This window comes from Rhineura floridana, chromosome 10 (genome assembly GCF_030035675.1).
Source record: "Rhineura floridana isolate rRhiFlo1 chromosome 10, rRhiFlo1.hap2, whole genome shotgun sequence".
NCBI classification, from domain to species: Eukaryota; Metazoa; Chordata; class Lepidosauria; order Squamata; family Rhineuridae; genus Rhineura; species Rhineura floridana.
Window position 1 is genome coordinate 87894143 of NC_084489.1, and position 22811 is coordinate 87916953.

Below are 22811 nucleotides of genomic sequence, written 5' to 3' on the forward strand. Positions count from 1 at the left end.
ACCAATCCTCGGCTGCTGTGCATATCGGAAACCCGCTGGACACATGGCCTCAAGTATAGGAGCTGAGGCCTCGTCCAGCCAGGTCTCCGTAATGCACGCCAGGTCTGCATGCTCATCCAGAATAAGATCATGGATGATCGATGTTTTCTGAACTACAGACCTGGCGTTACACAACAGCAGTCGAAGGTTGGATGGAGTCTTACATCCCCCAGTTATCTTCTGGTTTAGGGCAGGCCCGGAACAAGGGATGGGTACAATACATCTATCCCTTGTTCCCCTAACCTGGCGTGGCCTGCCACCTCCGCCCTTCCAGGGTCTGCCGCCAAGCCTCACGATACCATGGCTCCCCACATTATTCCCCTCCGGCTTACACATGTCCCCTCCCCGTCTGCCGATCAGGCAGGCCCCCCACCCCTAAAATTAGCTTAAAATTAAAATTAAAAAATCAAAATGAAAATAAAGATAAAAATAAATAAATAAATAACTTTTTCACAATTTTTTTGTCACCCATCGGTAGTTGTTTGGGAGTCATTCTTTAATTTTTTTCCAGTAGTAATTCTTGTATCTGCTTGAGGGGAGCTGATCATGTGTGAAGCTTTCAAACAGAGGTTAGGATCATGTGGTTTGTCTATTGCCGTCCATCACGGGCCTAACTGACTTATAGTGAGGGTCCAAGGCCCCAATTGCCATGTTATCTACTGGCTGTCATTTGGTCCAATCTTCTTCAGTTGCACCCTTGTTTCTGTATCTTCAGTGTTAAGGAGAGACTATCAGCTCTATCCTGTGCAGAGTTTGGTGTGCATCATCCTGTTGATTTCAGAGGGATTAGGCTTCCAAAGCTTTGCATAGGATTTAGATAGCTACTGTACAATAAAATAAAATTGCAAAAATTGTGTACAGTTTTGTATCCTTCATGGAGCATTTTGTTTTAAATATTTAAATGCCGTCTTTCTGAAAACCACCAACACGGTGTACCACAGATCAAGAACAATAAAAACACCAACAACATGAAAACACAAACAGCATTATTACTAAAAGCAATTTAAAAGGCCAAATTTAAAAGATGTGTCTCTTGACACCTTTTCTCAAAGCAGAAAGCGTGGGTACCATTTGTACCTTCAAGGGGAGTGTAGTCCACAATCTGGGAGCGATACAGGAGACAGCCCCTCAAACGTCTGTCTTCCGAGAACGTGGCTCTGAGAGGATCCCCAGAAGGGCCTCTTCTGCAGACCTCACCAGACAGGTGCACAATGAGACGGGTAGCCCTTTAGATAGCGAGGCCCAAAGCCTGTGTACATAATACTTTATTGTATTTCATTCATTTTAAGGATGTTGACCTTGTTTAAGGATTATCAATACCTCGGCACAGTCATTAACCAAAATGGAGACAATAGTCAAGAAATCAGAAGAAGGCTAGGACTGGGGAGGGCAGCTGTGAGAGAACTAGAGAAGGTCCTCAAATGCAAAGATGTATCACTGAACACCAAAGTCAGGATCATTCAGGCCATGGTATTCCCGATCTCTATGTATGGATGTGAAAGTTGGACAGTGAAAAAAGCAGATAAGAGAAAAATCAACTTATTTGAAATGTGTTGGAGGAGAGCTTTGAGCATACCATGGACTGCGAAAAAGACCAATAATTGGGTGTTAGAACAAATTAAACCAGAACTGTCACTAGAAGCTAAAATGATGAAACTAGAAAAGCCCATAACGCTGGGAAAAACAGAAGGGAGTAGAAAAAGAGGAAGGCCAAACAAGAGATGGATTGATTCCATAAAGGAAGCCACAGACCTGAACTTGCAAGATCTGAACAGGGTGGTTCACGACAGATGCTATTGGAGGTCGCTCATTCATAGGGTCTCCATAAGTCGTAATCGACTTGAAGGCACATAACAACAAAAGAACATAAGCTGTTGGATCAGACCAAAGGCCCATCTAGTCCAGCATGTTGTTTCATACAGCAGCCGATGAAATGCCTTTGGGAAGTCCAGACGCAGGTGCAGTAGCCTTCAGCAGCCAGGAGTTACTTGCATAATACGGAACCTGAATGTCCTGGTAGCCACTGATAGCTTTATCCTCCATGAATGTGCCCAGTCCTCTTTAACTCCATCTCCGGTCCCATTTGTACCATACATGTAAAGTAGTAGTATACCACTTTAAACAGTCATGGCTTCCCCCAAAGGATCCTGGAAGCTGTATTGCAATGGTGCAGAGAGTAGTTAGGAAACCCCTATTCCCCTCACAGGGCTGCAATTCCCAGAGTTCCATGGGAAGAGGGATTGTTTGTTAAACCACTCTGGGAATTGTAGCTCTGTGAGGGGAATAGGGGGGTCTCCTAACAACTCTCAGCATCTTTAACAAACAACAGCTCCCAGGATTCTTTGGGGGAGGCCATGACTGTTTAAAGCGATACATTAGTGGTTTAAAGGTATAGTGCAAATAGGCCCTCAGTCAGTGGCCACCATCACAAATATATTGTGGCAAAGAGGTTTGACCTTCAAAGGAACCTGTGAAGTGGGAGAAGGGAGGCACTTGGAGAACGGCTTAATGATGGACTTGATGGAGTCTGCGGCTGGTTAGGCCTGAATTACCTGCATTGACCGTGTTCTTTTCTTTCCTGTTCTAGCCGAGTCGGGACCAGAGCTGCGGACTCCAGAGATGTCAACCATTTCTCCCCCACTAAGAAACGAGTCGCTTGTTTCCTATGCATCTGAGGAAGAGGAACGGGACGCCCAGGAGATTGATGGTGGGATGGGCTCGCAGCCTGGTCTAGAGTCGCAGCTGTCGGCCGAGGAAGACGTGAAGGTATCCAGTCGGCAGGCAAATATGCACATCCGGAGGTGCAACTCTCAAGGGTCGGCTGCGTCCTTGCCCGAGGATGCCCTCAGTCATGCGGATGCCCACTCTGACTGGGGCCACGAGGGGGCCTCTGACACCCCAGCGCTGGGTCGGGTCCTCGACCCCTCGCAGCCAGAGGAGGAAGAGGCTGCCAACCAGAGCGCAGAGATGGGATCCTTGCCTCGGGTGCTCTTGGGCCCTGCATGGGAGAAGCAAGAGGAGGAGGAGCAGTCCAGGTCGCCCCTTCACGTCGGGGCCCTCACCGAGGAGTCACTACCTTCCTCTGCGTCACCCCACGAGGACCAAACTCCCACTTCGCAGCCCTTGCCGCGGGGAATGGGGTGCTCCCGCCTGCGGGAGGGGAGCAGAGACACTTGGAGGACTAATGTCCATCACCTGATGGACATGGAGAATCAGTGGGACCAGCTCTATCACCAGGAGTTAGCCATGTGGCAAGAGGAGAGAGCCCAGCAACGGGATGAGCGGGCGCGGGACCGGGAGCTCCAGTTCCGTCTGCTCAGTGTCCTCACCGACATCCGTGATGAGCTGCGGTATTTGAGGCAAGAGAGGGCTACGGCCCGGCAAGAGAGGGCTACGGCCCGGCAGGAGAGTGCTTCCCAAACGGTCGCTCAAGGCACCGTGTCAGCAGCGCCTGCCACCTCTCCTCCGAAATCTGAGGTTCCGCCTTCAGAGACTTCTCCTGAGCCCACCTGTCTGTTCTTTCCTCTTAAAGCCGAAGGGGGCCTCTCTGGATCACCCCCAGTTAGTGTTGGCCGGGGAGAAGCAGCTGTGGCTTCTCGAAGCCCTCACGGCATCTCCCGTCGGGGTAGGGGCCGGCCTCGTGGCTCCACATCTAAACACAGACGGTTGTTTGTGGCCAACAGCTAGGGGCACAGTGGCAGTTGCTAAATCCAAATCCGATAGACAGTGTGTGTATGGGGGGGGCACGTATGTGTGTACAGAGCTCCAGAATTTCCTCCATGTGGACGGAGAAGAGAAAGTGTGTACATGTGTCTACGTGGAAAATATATATATGTATATATATATATATAAAGCTTATTGCACACTGCGTAAGAAAAGGGTGTTTGGGTATTGGTGTGGGTGTGAAAAAGAAGCATGACTGATGGTGTGTGAATACTTGATCCTACAAGAAAGTGAATGAATATGCTGGTGGTGTGAATGCAGTAGAACGATTGGTGTGAATTGTACTTTTGCAACCCACGCTGTTGCAGAAGCAGCTTGTTCTGCAATGTTACCTGCTTGTATAAAGAATGAAATGTTGCCGGGCAGGAATAGGACTACCCAATGTAGATGGACAGCAGGCAGCTCGGATCCCACCAGCCGGTGTCACTATGCTGTACAGGTTTGCGCTGCCTGGGTGTGCATCCAACGTGCAGCTAGCTCACAACTGAATACGATGACGGCCGTAGGCAAGGGCAGGAGGACACACTTGCATCTAAGTGCCCATATAACAGCGAGGATATGTGGAGAAGTGCGAAAGGTGTTAGTGTGAGTAGGATCGGTACTTTGTGGGTCAGTGGGAATTGCAGATTCTTAGTTGCTGTGGTTCAAGCATTTTCTGCAACTCATGTAATGCACCAATTTGCATATATATACATAAAACTTTTTTTAAAAAATACCAAAACCAACCAGTGTGTGGAGTTTAGTTATGGGGAAAAGGCTTTCAGCAGCCACATTTTTTATTGATGCTGGAGGTCCTCGTCACAATAAATCCCTTAAACTGATTATTTCTCACTTGGAACAAAGAGTTTCCTTTTGGGGAAGAGCATGTAACACTTCTGTCCCTGGGGAGCCTTTCTGTCTCACCAGGATTAATGCTGATACAAGAGTGTGGGGTTGGGTTATAGCAGTCTGCAGGATGCCTCACCTTGAGATACTCAACACCAGTCTTTGCCAACATGGTGCCCTCCAGATATTGTGGACTGCAATCATCCCTAGCTAGTACAGCTGTTACACAAATTTGCATAGGGATTTCTACATCATCCTTCATTTGGTCTGTGGGTAGCCAACCTGTTGCCCGTGGGCGTCCAAGTGCCCGCAAAAGCCTTCAGTAGCACCTCCAGTGGATAGCCCAGAATTTGAGCTTTCATTTATAAAAAAAAGCCTCTAGTCCTCCTAGAAAGATTATGGAGCAAAATATGCAGGTACCCTTCTCAACAATTTATGTGAAATGAGCTAGTCTGACCACTCCTGCCCGTCAGTGTTATTAACCAATGAGTGAAGTCAGAGCTGTGGTTGATAATGTGAGTTGTTTGGACACCAGGCAACAGAAATCATGGGGGTCCTAGAGAGGTGGTATTTTCCCCTTTTAGTGCACTTCCTGCATTTTTTTTCTCTAGCCCTTGGAATCTCCTTAGTTTGCTGCTTTTCCTTAGCAGCCAGGATGTATTTTCCTCTTCTGGGTTTGCCTGAGCTCATATAGTGCCGCCCTAGATGTTATTTTCTGCAAATACTTTGTGTTTCATTGAGGCTTATTTCCAGGTAACTGGGTAGAGGATGGCAGCCTAGGCTTTGGTTTAGGGTTAGCATTGGGGAAAACCAGGGTGCTTGTGCCTTTAGGAGCTGTCTGGTAGGCAGAAATTCAACAGGACAAGCCTTTTCTAGTTTGGAAATACAATCATGGGGAAATGATTAATTTTGTGTTATACCATGGCAGCCATTTTGTGACTGGTGCCTCCAGCACTCGCTCAAAATTTGAAATGTACTCTCTGGTTCAGAAAGGTTGGTGACCCCTGGCTTACAGAGTAGGATGAGGAACCTGTGGTCCTCCAGATGTGATTGGACTCCAACTCCCATCAGCCCCCAGCCAGCATGGCCAGTGTTCAAAGATGGTGGGAACTGTAGTCAACAACATCTAGAGGGCCACAAGTTCCCTATCCTGGCTTTACTGTGACCAACACTGATCTAGCCCTGTAGCTGAGCAAGTGGGAAATTAATACCAGCACACTATTTTCCAAAAGCCAGTATGAAAACAGGATGAAGACCCTGTTGTAATGATAGCATTGATGAGGATTTGAGATTTTTTCAAGTTAAAACCAGCATATATTGTGCAACAGGCACCCCCTGAAACAAATGTTTCACCAGCAAAAAAGCACTACAGTATTTTAATTTTAGGTAATATAAACACTGGCTTGGATCCAGACAAGCTTTGCTGAACTTTGTCCCACTGAAAAGTGATGTGATAAATTAGTCATAATTGCAAGTCTCATTTATTTTGATGGGACTTAAATACAACAAATTTAAGCTTGGGATTTAACCCATTAAAAGTTCATGTTTAAGAGTCATCTTGCACGTTAAGTCTCCCGCTCCTTCCTGTTATTTCACATGACTGATCATAAACAAAAGACATTTGTTGGTCTCATAGCAACAGCTTTCTCACTGTCCTTCCATTTAATTTTATTTACTTATTTTAACAATTTCAAAACCACCTTCTCCAACCAATGTACAGACTTCAAGTATTTAAAACAGGCATTCTGCAAAGCTTTCCTATCTGCACCAGGAAGATTTCCAATGGCTGTTTTGCTCCCTGAACCTCTGGATGAAAACACATAGCTTGGACCTTGAACACCCATCTGTAATGCAATTTAAATCTTAAAGCAGCCATTCAGTATCAGTAGGTCTTTTAAACCAGTGGTTCCCAAACCTTTTTCCTCCACGGACTTCTTGAAAATTGCTGAGAGTCTTGGCAGACAACTTATTCTTCTACCTGTTGTAGCAATTGCAATTTATTTAATATTTATTTATTAAATTTATATCCTGCCCTTCCTCCAAAAGGGAGCCCAGGGTGGTAAACAAAAAGTGATAAAACACTAAAGAATATCTTTAAAAAACAACTTAAAAACAAAATGTCTAAAAACATCTTGAAAACAAAACTTCTTTAGGAACATCTTAAAAACAAAGCATCTTTAAAAAAATTTTTTTAAAATCCAGCTGCAGATTGGGATAAGGCCTCTCCTTTAAAAGGCTTGTTGAAAGAGGAAGGTCTTCAGTAGGTGCTGAAAAAACAGAGACGGCGCCTGTCTAATATTTAAGGGGAGGGAATACCAAAAGCCAGTGTGGTGTAGTGGTTAAGGTGTTGGACTACGACCTGGGTGACCAGGGTTCGAATCCTCACACAGCCATGAAGCTCCCTGGGTGACCTTGGGCCAGTCACTGCCTCTCAGCCTCAGAGGAAGGCAACGGTAAACCCCCTCCGAATACCGCTTACCATGAAAACCCTGTTCACAGGGTTGCCATAAGTCGGAATCGACTTGAAGGCAGTCCATTTCATTTTTCATTTTCAATGCCAAAAGTTAGGTGCCACAGCAGTAAAGATCCACTTCATATGTTATGTGGAAGAGATCTGCTGGAAGCCCTCATCTGCAGAGCACAGTAACTGAGTGTAATGTACTGTGCTAGATGTCATACAATTTTTATTTGTATGACATCCCGCTTGTATGGTATTATATTTTGGGCCAGTCACTGTCTCTCAGCCTCAGAGGGAGGCAATGGTAAACCCCCTCTGAATACCGCTTACCATGAAAACCCCATTCATAGGGTCGCCGTAAGTCGGGATTGACTTGAAGGCAGTCCAGTTCAGTTCATGGTATTATAATTTAAATTTCATAGAATAAAATACAATATAAGAAATAAAATTTAGTATTCACAGAGTTCATCATCGGTGATCAGGGCATGAGTTACGCCAATGCTGTGCATTGAGAAATCAACCACTAGTGGCACAGATCTATGGCTGCCCTGCTCTGTAACAATATTGATAGGGGCTTGGAGAGGGGGTGACCTAAGAGGTTTGTACGCCAGGAAAAGAGGAGGACCCAGGTGAAGGACTGGGCAGACTAGGGTCACTTTCACTTTCAAAGCACATTTAATACACATGGCTTCCCCCAAAGAATTGTAGTTTGTCAAGGGAATTGTAGCTCTGCGAGGGATAAACTACAGCTCCCACACTTCTTTGGGGAAAGCCATGTGCTTTAAATGTGTGGTGTGGATGTGAGATGAGTCCCACTCACTCCTTTTTCCAACTCATTCATTGCAGCATGGTCTGAGGAGGCATCCTGCTATTCACTCAAGGGCCTCTGGAGGCACTGTTCCAGTATTGAGAGGAAAGGCATGCCTAGTTATGGAAGTGTCTGGAGCCTGTTCCCATGGAATCACCAAGCCTTGCTGTGGGCACTCTTCATCTATCCACCCTCTCTTTCCTGCATGATATCGTGCCAGCAGGCGCTGCTCCTTTCCCCAGAGCAAGGGTAGCCAACATGGTGCCCCCCAGATGTTACTGGACTCCCATCAGGTCAGGGATGATGGTGGAAGGTGTAGTCCAGCAGCCTCTGGAGGGCACTGTGTTGGCCATCCCTGCTCCAGAGCTTGCCCCACTCTCTTTAGCATGGGTTTTCCAGTGTATATTGAGGTGATTTCTGTGGACAAAGCCCCTGCCGCATTCAGCACACTGGAAAGGGAGGTCCCCCATGTGCCTCCTGCGGTGTGTCATCAAGCTACCCCAGCGGGCGTAGTCTTTGCCGCACTCTCTGCACCTGAAAGGCTTTGGCAAACTATTCCGGCATGCTTTAAGCTTCGGTTTCTGACTATGGTCCTTTTCATGCTCTGCCTGGGCTACCCTCTGCTGCTCTCCCGAGTGGACATGCTGTTTGAAGGGAAGGTGATTCGTAGAAGGGGTCCTCTTTCCATGCTTTGCGTCCAGGCACTTTGGCTGAACATCTGTGCTAAGCTGGCATGTTCTGTCCTGATTGCGCTGCTGTGTCCCTGGAGCAATATAAATTGTGTCTATCATCCAGGAGAGGAGCTTGGATTTCCCCTTCTCCTCACATGCGGCACGTGTAGAGGAACCCCCCCTTTCAAAGTGGCTACTGCAATGTGAAATAGCCACACTCCTGAAGTTGGATATCTTCCCGCACAGAAAGCACCTATACCTCCGTCCTTCATGGAATGCCTGATGATCAAGCAGGTAGCGCTTTGAAAACCTCTTGCCACATTGGCCACACGGATAGAGCTGCTTTTCTCTGTGCATTCTCTGATTTGGGGCCAGGGCAGCGTCCTTCTGGTGCAGCGTGCCATTTTCATGTGTCCTTTCTCCCGCGTGCATCTGGCAGTGCTTCAGCAAGCTACTTTTGCATGCAAAGTTTTCCCCGCAGTGATGACACAGGTAGCGTTTTCCCTCCGCGTGGCTTTTCAGGTGAGTCGTCAGCTGCCACTTGTAAACAAACCTCTTTCCACAGTCCTGGCATTTGTGCAGCTTCTTTGTCACACGAGCCATGGTAGGGCCACCAAAGCTACCCACGGAGCCCACGCTTCCGCCGTGCTTTGCCATGCCTCTGTGTTTCCCGGCCCTGTGCTTTCGCTTATGCTTGTGGAGGCTGAACTTAAAGGTAAAACACTTCCCACACTCTGAGCAAGCATGCTGAGCAGAGGAGGTTTGCAAGGGAGAATGTGAACTCCGTGAGCCATCATGGCTGCTTCCCAAGGTGGACTGCTCAAGCTTTTCCTTCGCATCAATCTCAGGTGTGGAATTTAACTTGCACTTCAGCAGCCGCTCCTTGTGGCAGTACCTGTAATGCACCTCCAGATTCACTTCTAATCTAAACAGCAGCCCACACTGGTAACATTTATAGGGTTTCTCATCCTTGTGCGGCTCCTTCTTTTCGTATTCAGTGTGTGGAAGAGGCTCATCTTTCATAGGGTTCCCTTGCGGTGTTACTGATATCGGCAGATGCTTAGCAGTTTCCCCCGTATTGCCACTTTGGGCCGTGTCTTCCTTAGCCGTGCCACGTACCATCTCGAGAAGTCCCACCTTTTCCGTGTATTCTTTCCAAGAAATCTTTGAGAATGGGTCATGTGCTGGAGTAAAAGAGATAACCTGAAATTATTTCTGATTGAAAAAGGAACAGGCGAAAGGGCAGTAACCAACATGGGACCAGGATACCTGAAAGACTGTCTTACCCCTTATATGCCGAGTCGATCACTGCGCTGTGCAGGTGAGGGCCTCCTGCAGATACCATCTTATCAGGAGGTCCGTTTTGCACAACACAGGAAACGGACCTTTTGTGTGGCGGCTCCTACCCTGTGGAATTCCCTCTCCTTGAATATTAGGCAGGCGCCATCTCTGTTATCTTTTCGGCGCCTACTGAAGACTTTCCTCTTTCAACAAGCCTTTTAAGGTAAGACCTTTTAATATGTTTTTTTTAAAAAAACCTTTTTTCCCCTAAACAATGTTTTTTTTTAACCCTTTTTATTTAAGATGTTTTTAAAGCTTTTTTAAAGATGTTTTTAAAGTTGTTTTGTTTTAATGTATTTTAAGGTCTGTTTTTATGATGTTTTAAAGTGTTTTTAGTGCCTTGTTTGCTGCCCTGGGCTCCTGCTGGGAGGAAGGGCTGGATATAAATCAAATAATAAATAAACAAACAAACATTAAGTGTACTCAGAGTAGACATGCTGAAATTCAGTCGACTGGATCCAGAGTAGACCCACTGAAATTGGGAAGGGTGGTAGCTCAGTGACAGAGCATCTGCTTTGCATTCAGGTCCCAGGCACAGTCCCCAATAGCATCTCTACATAGGACTGGGAGAATTCCCTGCCTGAAACCCTGGAGAGCTGCTGTCTGTCAGAGTGGACCATATGGAGCTAAATGGAAAAATGGTCTTATTCAGTATAAGGTTGCCTCCTATGTTCCTAATTAATGGGCATGGCTAATTTAGGGCCATGAATCTCAATGGGTAAGTAGAATATAGTTGACTACAACTCAAAGACACGAAGCCAGCATGGAATCGTGGAAGGGAAGACGTCAGATGGAAAATACAGCAAAGTCCCACATGGTTCAACCAGTTCAAACAGAGGTGGGGGAACCTCTGGCCGTCCAGATGTTGTTGGACTACAACTCCCGTCATCCCTGACCACTGGCCATGTTGGCTGGGAGTTGTAGTTCATCAACATCAGGCCTAGATATTAATACCTTATTAATATTTGTCTAGGAAAGATCAAGAAGGGAGCCTGTAACTGAGTAGGTCTGAGAGGCTGCCCTGTAAAGGCCTTACCAGAGGAAGATGACACAAGAGAGCTGTAAACTGTCCAAGCAGCCCGAAGTACAACCAGAGGAACTTGGGGGACCAGAGGCAGACTGTCCCCAGTAGTTGGACTGGGTTGTGGGAGTATTTGGCTGGGATGGAGGTTTAGGGAAATTGGCCTGAGGTAAAACCACTTAGAGGTTAGTGTCAGAATCTGTCAACAAGCACCTTTAAAACCAGAATATAAGTGTCAGTATTCCATTATGTACATAGCATCCCTTTAATTAACCAACAATCTTAGTTTAAAGTTCATCCTGTCTCTAGTGTTGGTGTACATCACAAGCTTTTTTAAAAATGTGTTTTTAAATTTGTACATTTGTTTTTAATGTTTTTAATTGTTGTAAACCGCCCAGAGAGCTTCGGCTATGGGGCAGTATACAAATGCAATAAATAAATAAATAAACATCTGGAGGGCCAGAGGTTCCCCACACCTGGACTAGGCATTACCATCACATGACATGAGCAGCTCTATAATCGTGCAAGTGGCTGGCAATTGTTCTTTCAGCAATTATGATACTCAACCAAGGCCTCCTGTATTTGCGTAGATTTGGGGTGTCAGCCCTTCCCACCCCCCAATTACTTGTTACTCTCACTCACTTGCACAAAAAAATTCAGCAGGGTCTCTGGATTCCTGAGTTCTTTTGAAGTCCAGACGTTCACACTGCTCAAGCCATGCTAGAACGTCCGCTTTGGTGACTGGTTGCCCTGCTCATAGGAAAAAAGTGGGACACAGAAAAACAGTGTGGAAAGCAAAACAAAATTCTGACAAACAAGAAGAAACTTTTCTATTTTGATCATGCTCTTGTCTCTGCGTGCTTGCCATCTCCCTCTACTTTGTCAGTTCCTCTTTCAAAAATATAGAATTTTGAAGATCCGCTTCATTTGCTGATGCTGCCATCTCCCCCGTTGCAAACCCTCTTATTCAGCAGAGATTTTGAAACCAGAAAAGAGATAAGTTAATTTTGGCTGGAGATGAGCAATGGGTTTCTGGAAATCAGGTGAAAGAAATTTCTAGGAATAACTTCCCTTAGGATGGTTGCTGGAGGAAATAGCTACTGTTTCCAGAGGAATTGTATGAAAAAGAACCTACTTTCCAGCAAGACAGACCTACAGTTTCTCATTTACAGAAAGCAAGTCACAATATTTGTGGCAGTCTTTTTTTCAGCTGCTGGATTTGCCTTACCTACAATGAGCAAAGCTTCATAGTTATCTCTTAACACTTCCCAATACAGGTCCTTCTGCCACTTCTCTAACGTCTTCCATTCCTTCTTGGAAAAATAAAGAATAACGTCCTCAAACCTCACTGGTGCCTGGAATGAGAAACATTTCCATTTTAACAGCTGGATGAAACATAACATTCACAGATCAGAACACACAAAAAACATGGATTTTGAGGCAACCTGTCCATGATGGAAAGCGGAAGTTCAATTCCTGTTGAGCCATGTGGTAAATAAGCAACAGCAACACATATTTCTTGATTTAAGCAGTAAGTGCAATTCACAAGAGATTTAGGAGCACTTAAATTCCACTGATTTCAGCAGGACTGGAGACTAGTTCACACAAACAGCTACTAAGTGGCATAAATACACGCGAGGAATCACATGATCGAATGCTTCCTCATTTAAAAATCTCTGCATGTTAACAGCCTGGCTAAAACTCTTCCAGGTGTTTTTTAAAAACTGGATGGGAAGATTTCACCCAGTCATTTTCAGCAGAAGGTGTTACAACATCAACTTTATTGCCTTACCCGCTGACTGCATGAACTACACCCTAAACATTGTCTTATTTTAAGCAGTTAGTTCCTTACTCTTCAAGAGAATTTGGTCTGTTGAATCTTTAAACAGAGCACCCACCCCTTCCCAAAAACATGTAGCAAACCACTTTTAAAACTCTTAGATGTGTCTAAAGAAGTATTTTGGATCTAGGCCTACATGTTTAAGTCTGAGCTTCATTAGGAGATATCCAGATTTTATATATAGTCTCAACACACTAGAGGCTGGTATAGCACAGTGGGGACAGCCTGGCTGGGAGTCCAGAGTCTGTGAGTTCAAATCCCCGCTCGTGTCTCCTGGGTGTCAAGGGCCAGCTAAAGATCACCCCCACAGGGAGTGGCTCAGGGGTTCCGTGCCCTGCCACCTGTGCAGCCGTGGGCAAGCTGCAGAGTCCCAAGGAGCCCAGTTGCCCCCCAGCTGGCAGTTGCGAACAAGGAAGGGGCTGGCTTGTGCAGCTGTGGTAAGCTGAGCAGGCCCTAGCCAGCTGGGGAGGACTAGCCTCAGAGGGAGGCAATGGGAAACCCCCTCTGAATACCGCTTACCATGAAATCCTTATTCCTAGGGTTGCCATAAGTCGGGATCAACTTGAAGGCAGTCCATTTCCATTTCAACACACTAGATTTTTCTCTAGCCGGACAGAATCACATCAGTCACCAGAAAAACCCCTTATTTAACTTATCTAGGGGAAAAGTCAATTTGATTGCCAGGAACAGATGTCTGCAGATCTGCCAAGATATATCTTTGAGCTGCAAATTCACTTGCTAAGAGAAAGGGAAATAATCCCTGACTAAAACTAAAGAACAAATTTTTATCAATTTGTTATCATCTGTAAGTAGCCAAAACGTTTCAACAGTAAAGCTAAACTGTTTAAAATACAAACAAGTATTTCAATCCCATAGTCAGCAAAGATTCTACATTGCTTCCTTGCAAACACTGGGTGCTTCTGGAAGGTTATTTATTACGAGATCAGTGCTGCTCATGCATCCAAGTTCTCCACAAGCATCCACACAATGTCAGTGGCATCAATTATTGTATTTAGGGCTTGCCCCACAAGGCCATGCTCACTTTCTGATTGCATCACTGCATTCCAGGGCTGCAAACAGACACCACTTTTCAGAGACTCTGAGGTGGCACCACAGGGCCAACATTGCCTGTATATACCTGGTCATTTATTAAATGCCACAAATTTGGTCATTTATTAAACATTACATATTTGATACTAAGGATATTTTAAGGGCTGCCTTGAGGCCTTACATTCCAGCGTGATAGCTGAAATAATCCAGAGGAGCCCTGCTAGTTATCCCCCACATTACAGAGGCCTGACAGGACATTATTGCTGGCCCCATGCTGTGGAACATGCTTCTGGCGGAGAATCAGCAGGCATCCTCTTTTGACTTTCAGGCGTCTCTTGAAGACTTTTTTATGCCGACAGGCTTTGCAGCTGTTTAATTTTTATTTTTGATTAGCCAGTTACCTTAATGATTATATGAATTTCTAAAATAGTGTTGTTTTTTAACAGTGTACACCACCTTGATATTCTATGATGTGGCGCTATAATACTTTTAAAAATAAATAAAAAACTGACACATTAATCCCTCTCTTTAAACCATGATCTTATCCTGGCATAAAGTTGTCCCTGTTTTTATTTCACTGTACTTAGCCATGACTGTTTAAAGTGGAATCAATGTCTGGCGTGGGTGTGGCCCCGATTAGCCAAGTCAAACAGCAGTTTGGTTTTTAGAACACTGACAGTTGGTTCTTACTGAGCATGTCTGTGCTATCATAGACTCCAATGTTAAATTTCTTAAATTAAAAATCAGCCATGCATTTTTTAAACTTTTAAACTGCAGAAAATGAAGGTCAGAGTATGGGGCAAGGTCAATAAGAGGATTACAGGTACTCTGTGAACATGGCTGATTTTTCATTGATTTCAACAAATTATGAGACCACTAACTGAAAAAAGTCCAACAGAGATCTGGATTTTTTTCTCGTTTTACACTTTGAACTCTAGATTCTCTCTGAGTGTTATGTGTATCACCACGAAAACTTAAGAGGGTTGTTAAGCAAGTGTTTCTGAGTTCAGGACTATAAGTTTTGTCAGATTTTGTTTTGAAGTGAGCTTATGGGAAGCAGCAGAATAGCACAGGGAATATTTTCAATTTAACACTGCGGAATGTGAAAAATCCATGCTGGCTATACTATACTATACAGTCACGCTTGTAGCTGTACAATAAAATTATGCATGGCATGGAGAAAGTGGATACAGAAACGTTTTTCCCCTCTCCTCATAACACTAGAACTCATAGACATCCAGTGAAGATGAATGCTGGAAGATTCAGGACAGACAAAAGAACATACTTCTTCACACAGCGCAGCAAATATGGAATGCGCTCCCACAAGACGAGTGATGATCACCAACTTGGCTGGCTTTAAAAGAGGATTACACAAACTCATGGAGGGTAAGTCTATCAATAGTCTGAGGCAGTATGCTTCTTAATACGAATTGCTGGAAACGGCAGGAGAGGAGAGTGCTCGAGTTCAAGTCCTGCTTGTGGGCTTCTCACATGCATTTGGTCGACCACAATGTAAACAGGATGCTGGACTAGATGGGCAACTGTACTGATTGAGCTGCCTCTTCTTATGTTGACATCTAACACACATTTAAAGCATGTGACTTCCCCCAAAGAATCCTCGGAACTGCAGTTTGTTGCTGGGAATTTTAACTTTGAGGGGGGAAACCAGTTTCCAAGATCCTTTGGACATAGCCATGTGATTCGAATGTAGTTTGGATGTGCTTTAAATGCATAGCGTAGATTTGCTGACTTGGAATGGCTTCCCAGTCTGTGTACTAAGTCACTTGTCTGGGGCCGGCGCATTTCACTAGAAGATAACATTCTGCCGCAGCTACTATCACTTTAACCTTCTGTAAAATCTGTTTTGGGCAGCCACTGTGATGGCGTAACTGAGCCCACACATTAAGCACATGCTACGCACATGCAACAGATCTCTGGCCACAAGGTTGTCTTATTTAATTCCCCGTCAGACACACCCAAATTAACACAAAGTGTGTTTTGCATCCTGTATCACTGGCAGTTTCTCCGTTCGAATCAATAGTCCTTACCTACTATAGTGTGACAACTCATTAATGATTCTGCCTTAGTTCAGTGAATAACAGGTGCAAAACCAGGAGGAATTTAATGAAGTGTTACCTGCCTGAAGATGAAGGTGACAAAAAGAAGGTTTTGGCCAAAAACAAGGTGTTTTAATATGGTTTGGGCAGTTTGTTGAAAGTACCCTTGAAATAATTTGTGTACATCCTGTCCCTGACATTGCCTGTCATTTTAAGTGCTTAATAACGCATAACACTTAATGCAGTCTAATCCCCAGTTTTCCAGCCACACATTATCAGTTTCCCAACTGCACAAACATTTTCCCAAACAGTTCTACATTTTGTGTTCAACTGCACCCATGCTCACTTACATACTGGTCAACAGCAACACCTCCCCACTAATGCAGACTGTGAGCTTGCCTCCCAAGAGGAAGTAAAATAAATAGTTGGGGGGTTTTTGGAGGGGGAAAGGAGAGTAGGTAGCCAGCGGAGGCCTGATCCGGGCCCCACAAGTAGGTTACCATCATTTTGTCATTTCAAAAAGAGTACATTTATAATAATAATAATAAATTTTATTGAACGGCCACTCTAGGCGACGTACAAATAATAATAAAATAAAATTTTATTTCTAGGCCGCCTCACTTAAAGAATAAAATAACTTATAAATACAAATGAACAGCAACTCTACATAATCAAAACCCACCCACATCTTTACAGAATAAAACGAGATTACCCAAAAGTCCCATAGGCCCGCCGAAACAGCCAGGTTTTCAATTCTCGGGGGAAACCTGCCAGGGAGGAGGCATGGCGGATGTCATAGGGTAGGGAATTCCAGAGGGTGGGGGCCACAACCGAGAATGCCCTCGCTCTGGTCCGCACCAGCCTAGCTGTTTTAACTGGCGGGACCGAGAGAAGGTCTTGGGAGGCTGATCTCGTTAGGTGGCATATTTGGTGATGCTGGAGGCGCTCCTTCAGATAAACTGGGCTGAAACCGTGTAGGGCTTTAACGGTTAACACCAACACCTTGAATTGGGCCCGCTTAACAACTGGTAACCAGTGCAGATCTTCTAGCACTGGAGTGATGTGATCAGAGCGGCGGCTGTTCTTAATCAAACGTGCCGCCGCATTGATTTCGCTTTGATAAGTGAAAAGTAAGAGTATGCTGTTGCACCATCTCAAAAAGAGTGCGTGTACTCTTAAAAGAGTACCGTTAGTAACCCTACCCACAAGCATTCTTTTTACAAAGTAGACATGTCAGGAGCCGGGAGGGAGCTAGGAGGGCCCTGCTAGGGGGGGGGGGGATGCGGAATTGCAGCAAGCCAACACGGACGGTTGGCGCAGGCTGGCCCGCAAGCCGCGCAGCTCCTCCGCTGCTGAGCTTTGCCGCAAGGGCGCAACAACCTTCCCTTGTAGGGCGCCTGGTTTGGCCTTTTGCACTGAGCGGGAAGCTCGTCGCCTGCCGCTGGAGCAGCCCTCCTGGCCGCCGCGGGACTGCCCCACCCCGCCGCGGTACGCCAAGCCACGCCGCAACAGCCCGAGGTGGCTGCGGATGCGGAAAGTTTTGCAGGGCGGTCGCCGCCCCAACTACGGCCCCGGGACCCGCTGCCTGCTTTTCAGCCTTCCTACCTCGCTGCCTCCGGCAGCCATGGCGCCTCTCCTCGCCGCGCTCCTCGGCTGCAAATAGCACCTCCGTCCCGGCCTGGCTCGAGGGCGCCCCTCCTTTGAGGGCGGCTGCAGCAGGCAGAGAAATCGAAAGCTGCGACCGCTCAGGGCAGGGGAAGAAAAGCAGAAGTCGGCCGGGCAGCCTGCCTGGGCCTCGTGGCCGCCAAAGGCCTCGTTTTCGCTGCCTTGCCTTCGCTGCCTGCCCTTCACTCTCTGGGGTCAGGATGGAGGCGGAGAACGGCCCACCCAAACACCAGGCTGCAACCCTTGTTTGTTTGTGCTGCTTATTACATTTATTTATTTGTTATATTTATACTCCATCTTTCTTTCACCATGGAACCCAAAGTCGCATACATATGGTTCTCAGGCAATTTCCCATCCAGGCACTGACCAGACCCAGACCTGCTTAGCTTCAACAGGGTGCCGGCTTCATGTGCCTCCAGACCATAGTCTGCTATCTCCCATCTTTCCTCCAAGGAGCGCAAGGTGGTGTATGTTGTTCTTCCCCCCCCCCTTTTATCTTCACAACAACCCAGTGAGGTAGGTTAGGCTGAGAGGCTGTGAGTGGCCCAAGGTCATCCAGCGAGCTTTAGAGCTCAGTGGGGATTTGAACCCGGGCCTCCCAGGCCTTAGTCAGACACTAACCACTGTGCCACACTGGCTCTCACAATGGCTCTGTGTGTGTGTGTGTGTGTGTGTGTGTGTTGTTAAAGGGGAAGTCCCTCCCCCATCCATCCTCAAATTTCCAGCTTTCATTAAAAAAAAAAAAAGGCTGCAATCCAATTATAATTTACCTGGGAGTAGGTCCCGTTGAACCCAGTGAAGCTTACCTCTCGGTAGGCATGTATTGGATTGCAGCCTAATTTTCTAGCATTTGTAGAATCTGAGATACGATGAGGCAAAATTTGCAGGCGCTAGTCTCATTTGTTCACTGAGAAATTAGCTGGCTCCCACCTTTTAAGTTTGTTTACTTGTTTGTTTGGAGCATTTACTTTACACATACACACTCGTGCCCGTGGCTGCAATCCTATATCCCAGAGGTGGGGAACCTTTTTCAGCTTGAGGGCCACATTTTCTTTCTTGGGGGCCGCATGTCAGTGGTGGGCAGGGCCAGAGGCAAAAGTGGATGGAGCAATGGATATGAAGTGCACCTTTGTACATTAAGCTAGTTTCTTTACACTGCCCTCTCTGCCCTCCCATCAGGCATAACCAGCATTCGTAGGCACGTTCCAGCCAGGCAAATTGGTGCAGTGGTAAGTTTTGAAGTGCAGGAGGTCACCATGACAGCCACCAAAAGAAGCTACTTTGTACCAAGGCAGACCACTGGTCCATGTAGCTCGATATTTACATGGACAGGCAGTAGCTCTCCCAGGTGTCAAGCAAGAGTCTTTTCCCAATCCCACTTGGGGATCAAACCTGGGACCTTTCATTTGCAAATTATATGCATTACCACTGAGCCACGACCTTTTCCTTAGAGCCATGTCCCAAGGAGAGTCCAAAAACATAGGCAACTGTGTTGCTCCATTGACACACACTCACATGTGCACATACACACACAAACACACACATAATGCTTTTGAGTGCACACCAACAGTACACACATATCTTCACATCAGATTAGCATTGTCTAAAGTGGTCGTTAGAGAACTTTTGCCCACAGCCATAGTTACTTGAATTAGGTCCTAACTATTCACTGCTGGCTAGCTTTCCAGGTGTGGGGAGGATTTGTTTTGTCCCCCAGCTGAAAGGAATAATTCAAAAATGCAATCCTTTAGTTGTACTCTGAAGGGGATACAGTTTGGGAATTAGAGGCTGTGCTGCATGCTAGTTCCACTTAATTCAATGGGACTTACTTCTGAATAGATGCATAAGAGAATTTGTGCTGTTAATGTGGTTTAAATGTTATATTCAAACACATTCAAAACTTCCATTGAAACTTATTGTTATTGGAACAGAGTACTGCGGCCCCAATGGCTGGGTCTGAAGTCATGATCCACACCTATTTTTCTGTAGTAGTGTTTCTGTTGGATCTCTTCTGCCTCCCCCCCACCCCAGTTGAACAAGGTTAATCTCAGATTCAGTCACAGGGAATGAGTAAAGCTACATTTGCATTATTAAATATCCATATGCAAATCAGCAGTTCTCTGAGAAAGAAGGTAGTTAATTGCTCCACAGCACAGCATGTAACAAAACATTTTATCCTGCCTAGTGCCCATATATTTTCAAGCAGCAGTAGTCTAATCCTGTGCCAATTTCAGCGTTAATGTGCTATGCTATTCATGATGGGATTTCCATGGAAAGGTTGCACACGTTGCTTGTTCCTTTCTTCATGTTGAGAAGAAAAGGAGGGTTGAACCCATATTATCTTCTACTGGGAAATAAGTTTTGTTAAAAGGATCCTCTACTGAACCATTTTTGTCCCAGAGAACAGTGGGGTTACTCTGAACTCCACCATCTTTACTCTAGTTTGTCCTAGGATGCTCAGATCTACTGCTAGATCTTCCAGTGGTGACTGAAATTCCCAAGTACCATTGGCCATGCTTAAGGTCTGAACTGGTAGGAGCTGGTTGCATTAGTTCCCGTGGTGAGTCATCAATCAAGCTGGCCTCATCTGCACTACACGTTTAAAACACTCCTATCACTTTATATAGTCATGGCTTCCCCTAAAGAATCCTGGCAACTGTAGTTTGTTAAGGCTGCTGAGAGTTGTTACAAGACCCCTATTCCCCTCAAAGACAGGGCCGGCGCCAGGCATGGCTGGGCCCTTGTGCACCAACCTGCCCCTACCCGCATGTCCCACCTGCCTCATCTCGTATCATGTCATGTGAATGACTTGCGCGCATAGCACACGTCCCTCATATCAACCAAGATGGTGACAGGGGTGTCAGCCCCTTAGGGAAGCCCCCATCGCCATCTTAGTTAATGGCAGGCACGCATGTGTAGTGTGCACAGCATTCTCAGGGATGGGGAAAGTAGGTGGGGCATGTGGGCGTGCTTATTGAAGCACACACTGCCTGTATTGGGGGGCTGCATAGGAGCTCCTTTCCATGATCTGTGGAGGGGTCTGGACCCGATGCTGCTGCAGAACAGGAACCCTATCCTCCCACCCTAAGGAGCGTTCTTTCAGGGGCCCCTCTGGGCTGTAGGGGCCCTCAGCCAGGACCTGGCCTGGCTGCCCTCTGGTGCCAGCCCTGCTCACAGAGCTACAATTCTAACAATCAATCCCTCATCCCAGGGAACTCTTGGAATTGTAGCTCTGTGTGAGGGGAACAGAGTCCTCCTAACAGCTCTCAGCGGTACCCTTTTGCTTTGGAGGCCTTGTCCACACAGTTTGAACAAACTGTATTTTATCAATTATTATCTAGTGGCTATGTGACATTGTATATTATGTGAGTTGATTGAGTCCACTGTGGGCACACAATAAGATGTTAATAGTCCCACAGCATTTTGTGGTAGCAGATCACACTGAAACTGCTGAAGACATGTTAATTCATGTAAGATTACACAGAATTCAACGACCTCTCTGGTAATCGGGAGAGATCCCAGTAATAAGTAAGCCACCAACAATGCTACACACCGTGATTCAATGGCTATTTTGTTATCCCAAGCTGTGGCTCAGTGGGAGAGTGACGGCCATTTTGTAACCTCAGCTGTGGCTCAGTAGACATATGGCAGCCATTTTGTGAGAAAGGAGATTGAAGGGAGGCCTTGTCTCGGAGGTATCCTTCAGAGACAGTCCTGACAGCCATTTTGTGACCTCAGCTGTGGCTCAATAAACCATTTTGCAGCCATTTTGTGAGAAAGGGGATGGAAAAGGAGGCTGTGTCTCTTGGGAAGCTCTCAGGCAGTCCACGAAGGGCTCCTCATCGCAGGAGCCCTGCCCACTTTGCGGTTCTCTCCTGTGTGGACACGCTCATGCTTCAGCAAGTTCTGCTTGCGGATGAAACGCTTGCCGCAGGCCTGGCACTGGAAGGGCCTCTCGCCAGTGTGCAGCCGCTGATGGTACTGTAGATGTTCCCTGCGGCTGTAGTTTTTGCCGCATTCTTCACACTGGTATGGCTTCTCCCCTGTGTGCAGACGCTGGTGATTCTGCAGGTGTTCCTTGCGGCTATAATTCTTCCCACACATGTTGCAAACATAGGGGCGCTCTCCGGTGTGGATTCGGCTGTGGTAGTTCAGCCGGGAACGGTGCAGGAACCGCTGGCCACAGTGGGAGCACTGGTGCTGTTTGATCCTGCCGTGGCTGCTTCGGTGGGTTACCAAGTCTTGCCATTTCTGGAAGGCCTCTCCACAATCATCACAGGCATGGCGGTGCTGACCTTCAGCCACCTTCAGGGTGTCATTCTCCTCACAGAGTGGCCTCTCCTGACTAGTCAGTTGCTGTTCAGCCAGCACGTTCATACTATGCTTACTGGTCCTGGGAGTTACACTGGCCCAACGGGGCTCCCCATCACATTGACGGATGGGCACCCATTGCTCAGGCTCTAGTGTCCCCCACGGCAAAGAATCCCCTCGTGTGTTTTCCGGCTGAGTATTTGTCCCCAACTGTTCTTTGGAATCTCTCGAAGAGGAGCTCAAGATTTGTTCCAGGTCTGCATCACTCTTGTTGAGATCCTTGTCCTCTGCTTTAACCACGCCCCCCATCTTGCAAAAATGCGTACGGCAGTGGTATTGCAGGTGTTCCTTGCGACTGTAGCTTTTCCCACACTCCTCACAGCAGTAGGGTTTCTCCCCGGTGTGCAAACGCTGGTGGTTCCTCAAGTGCTCCTTGCGGCTAAAACTCTTCCTGCAATGGCTGCAGCTGTAAGGCCGCTCTCCAGTGTGGATCCGGGTGTGGTAGTTCAGCCGGGAGCGGTGCAAGAAGCACTGGCCACAGTGGATGCACTGGTGCTGCTTAACCCTGCTGTGAGTGCTCTGGTGGGTGGCCAAATCCTGCCACTCCTGAAAGACCTCTCCACAGTCAGTGCAGTGGTGAAGGTCCTGCTCCTGCAAGGCCATCAGCGTAACATTCTCCTCACAGTGACGTCTCTCCTGGCTAGTCAGTTGTGGTTCAATGATCGGGTTAGGACTACCCTCGCTACAATCCTGAGGCATGCAGGGCCCATGGGATTCTCCATCACACCAAATAATAGGATTTGACTCCACTGACCCCGGCGTTCCTGATTGCAAGGGACTCTGCAGAATCTCTGACTGGGGCTGGCCTTTGGATTCTCTCAGGCATGGTGTCAGGATTTGTCCCAGTTCCATGTGGCTCTTGTTGGGGTTGTCCTCTATCTTAATCACAACCCCAACATTTCCTGCAAAAGAGAAAGGGAGAGGCTGTGTGTATGAGGAAAG

The 22811-nt window shown here is 46.7% G+C and overlaps 3 protein-coding genes across 8 annotated transcripts in view; 1 reads left to right on the top strand and 2 right to left on the bottom strand.

The window, feature by feature from the left end:
* LOC133365631 (uncharacterized) overlaps positions 1–4483 on the top strand; it is a 34069-nt gene extending 29586 nt beyond the window's left edge. For all 6 annotated transcript variants that reach the window (XM_061587879.1, XM_061587875.1, XM_061587874.1 and 3 more), the window contains one exon: positions 2627–4483. In XM_061587879.1, the coding sequence (XP_061443863.1) occupies positions 2627–3726 (1100 nt within the window). In that variant the 3' untranslated portion in view covers positions 3727–4483. The remainder of the gene's footprint in view (positions 1–2626) is intronic.
* Positions 4484–5984: 1501 nt separating this feature from the next.
* On the bottom strand, positions 5985–20267 carry LOC133364835 (zinc finger protein 684-like). The gene is made up of 5 exons (XM_061585696.1): positions 20262–20267; positions 17439–17687; positions 12115–12241; positions 11529–11636; positions 5985–9708 (listed from the first exon to the last, which is right to left on the bottom strand). Exons 1-5 carry the CDS (start codon positions 20265–20267, stop codon positions 8129–8131), a joined length of 2070 nt encoding a protein of 689 aa, XP_061441680.1. The 3' UTR covers positions 5985–8128.
* The window catches only part of LOC133365114 (zinc finger protein 282-like), a 36640-nt gene continuing 33148 nt past the window's right edge, over positions 19320–22811 (bottom strand). The window contains exon 9 of the mRNA XM_061586526.1: positions 19320–22771. Coding sequence (XP_061442510.1) covers positions 21315–22771 — 1457 coding nt within the window. The 3' untranslated portion in view covers positions 19320–21314. The remainder of the gene's footprint in view (positions 22772–22811) is intronic.

Bases quoted from the DNA above. Each gene is read 5' to 3' on its own strand.
- LOC133364835 (XM_061585696.1), bottom strand. The intron at 11,637-12,114 runs GTAAGGCAAATC...TCCTATGAGCAG, and splicing joins TGAAGCTTTGCTCATTGTAG to GGCAACCAGTCACCAAAGCG. The intron at 9,709-11,528 runs GTGAGTGAGAGT...CTTTTACTCCAG, and splicing joins TGCTGAATTTTTTTGTGCAA to CACATGACCCATTCTCAAAG.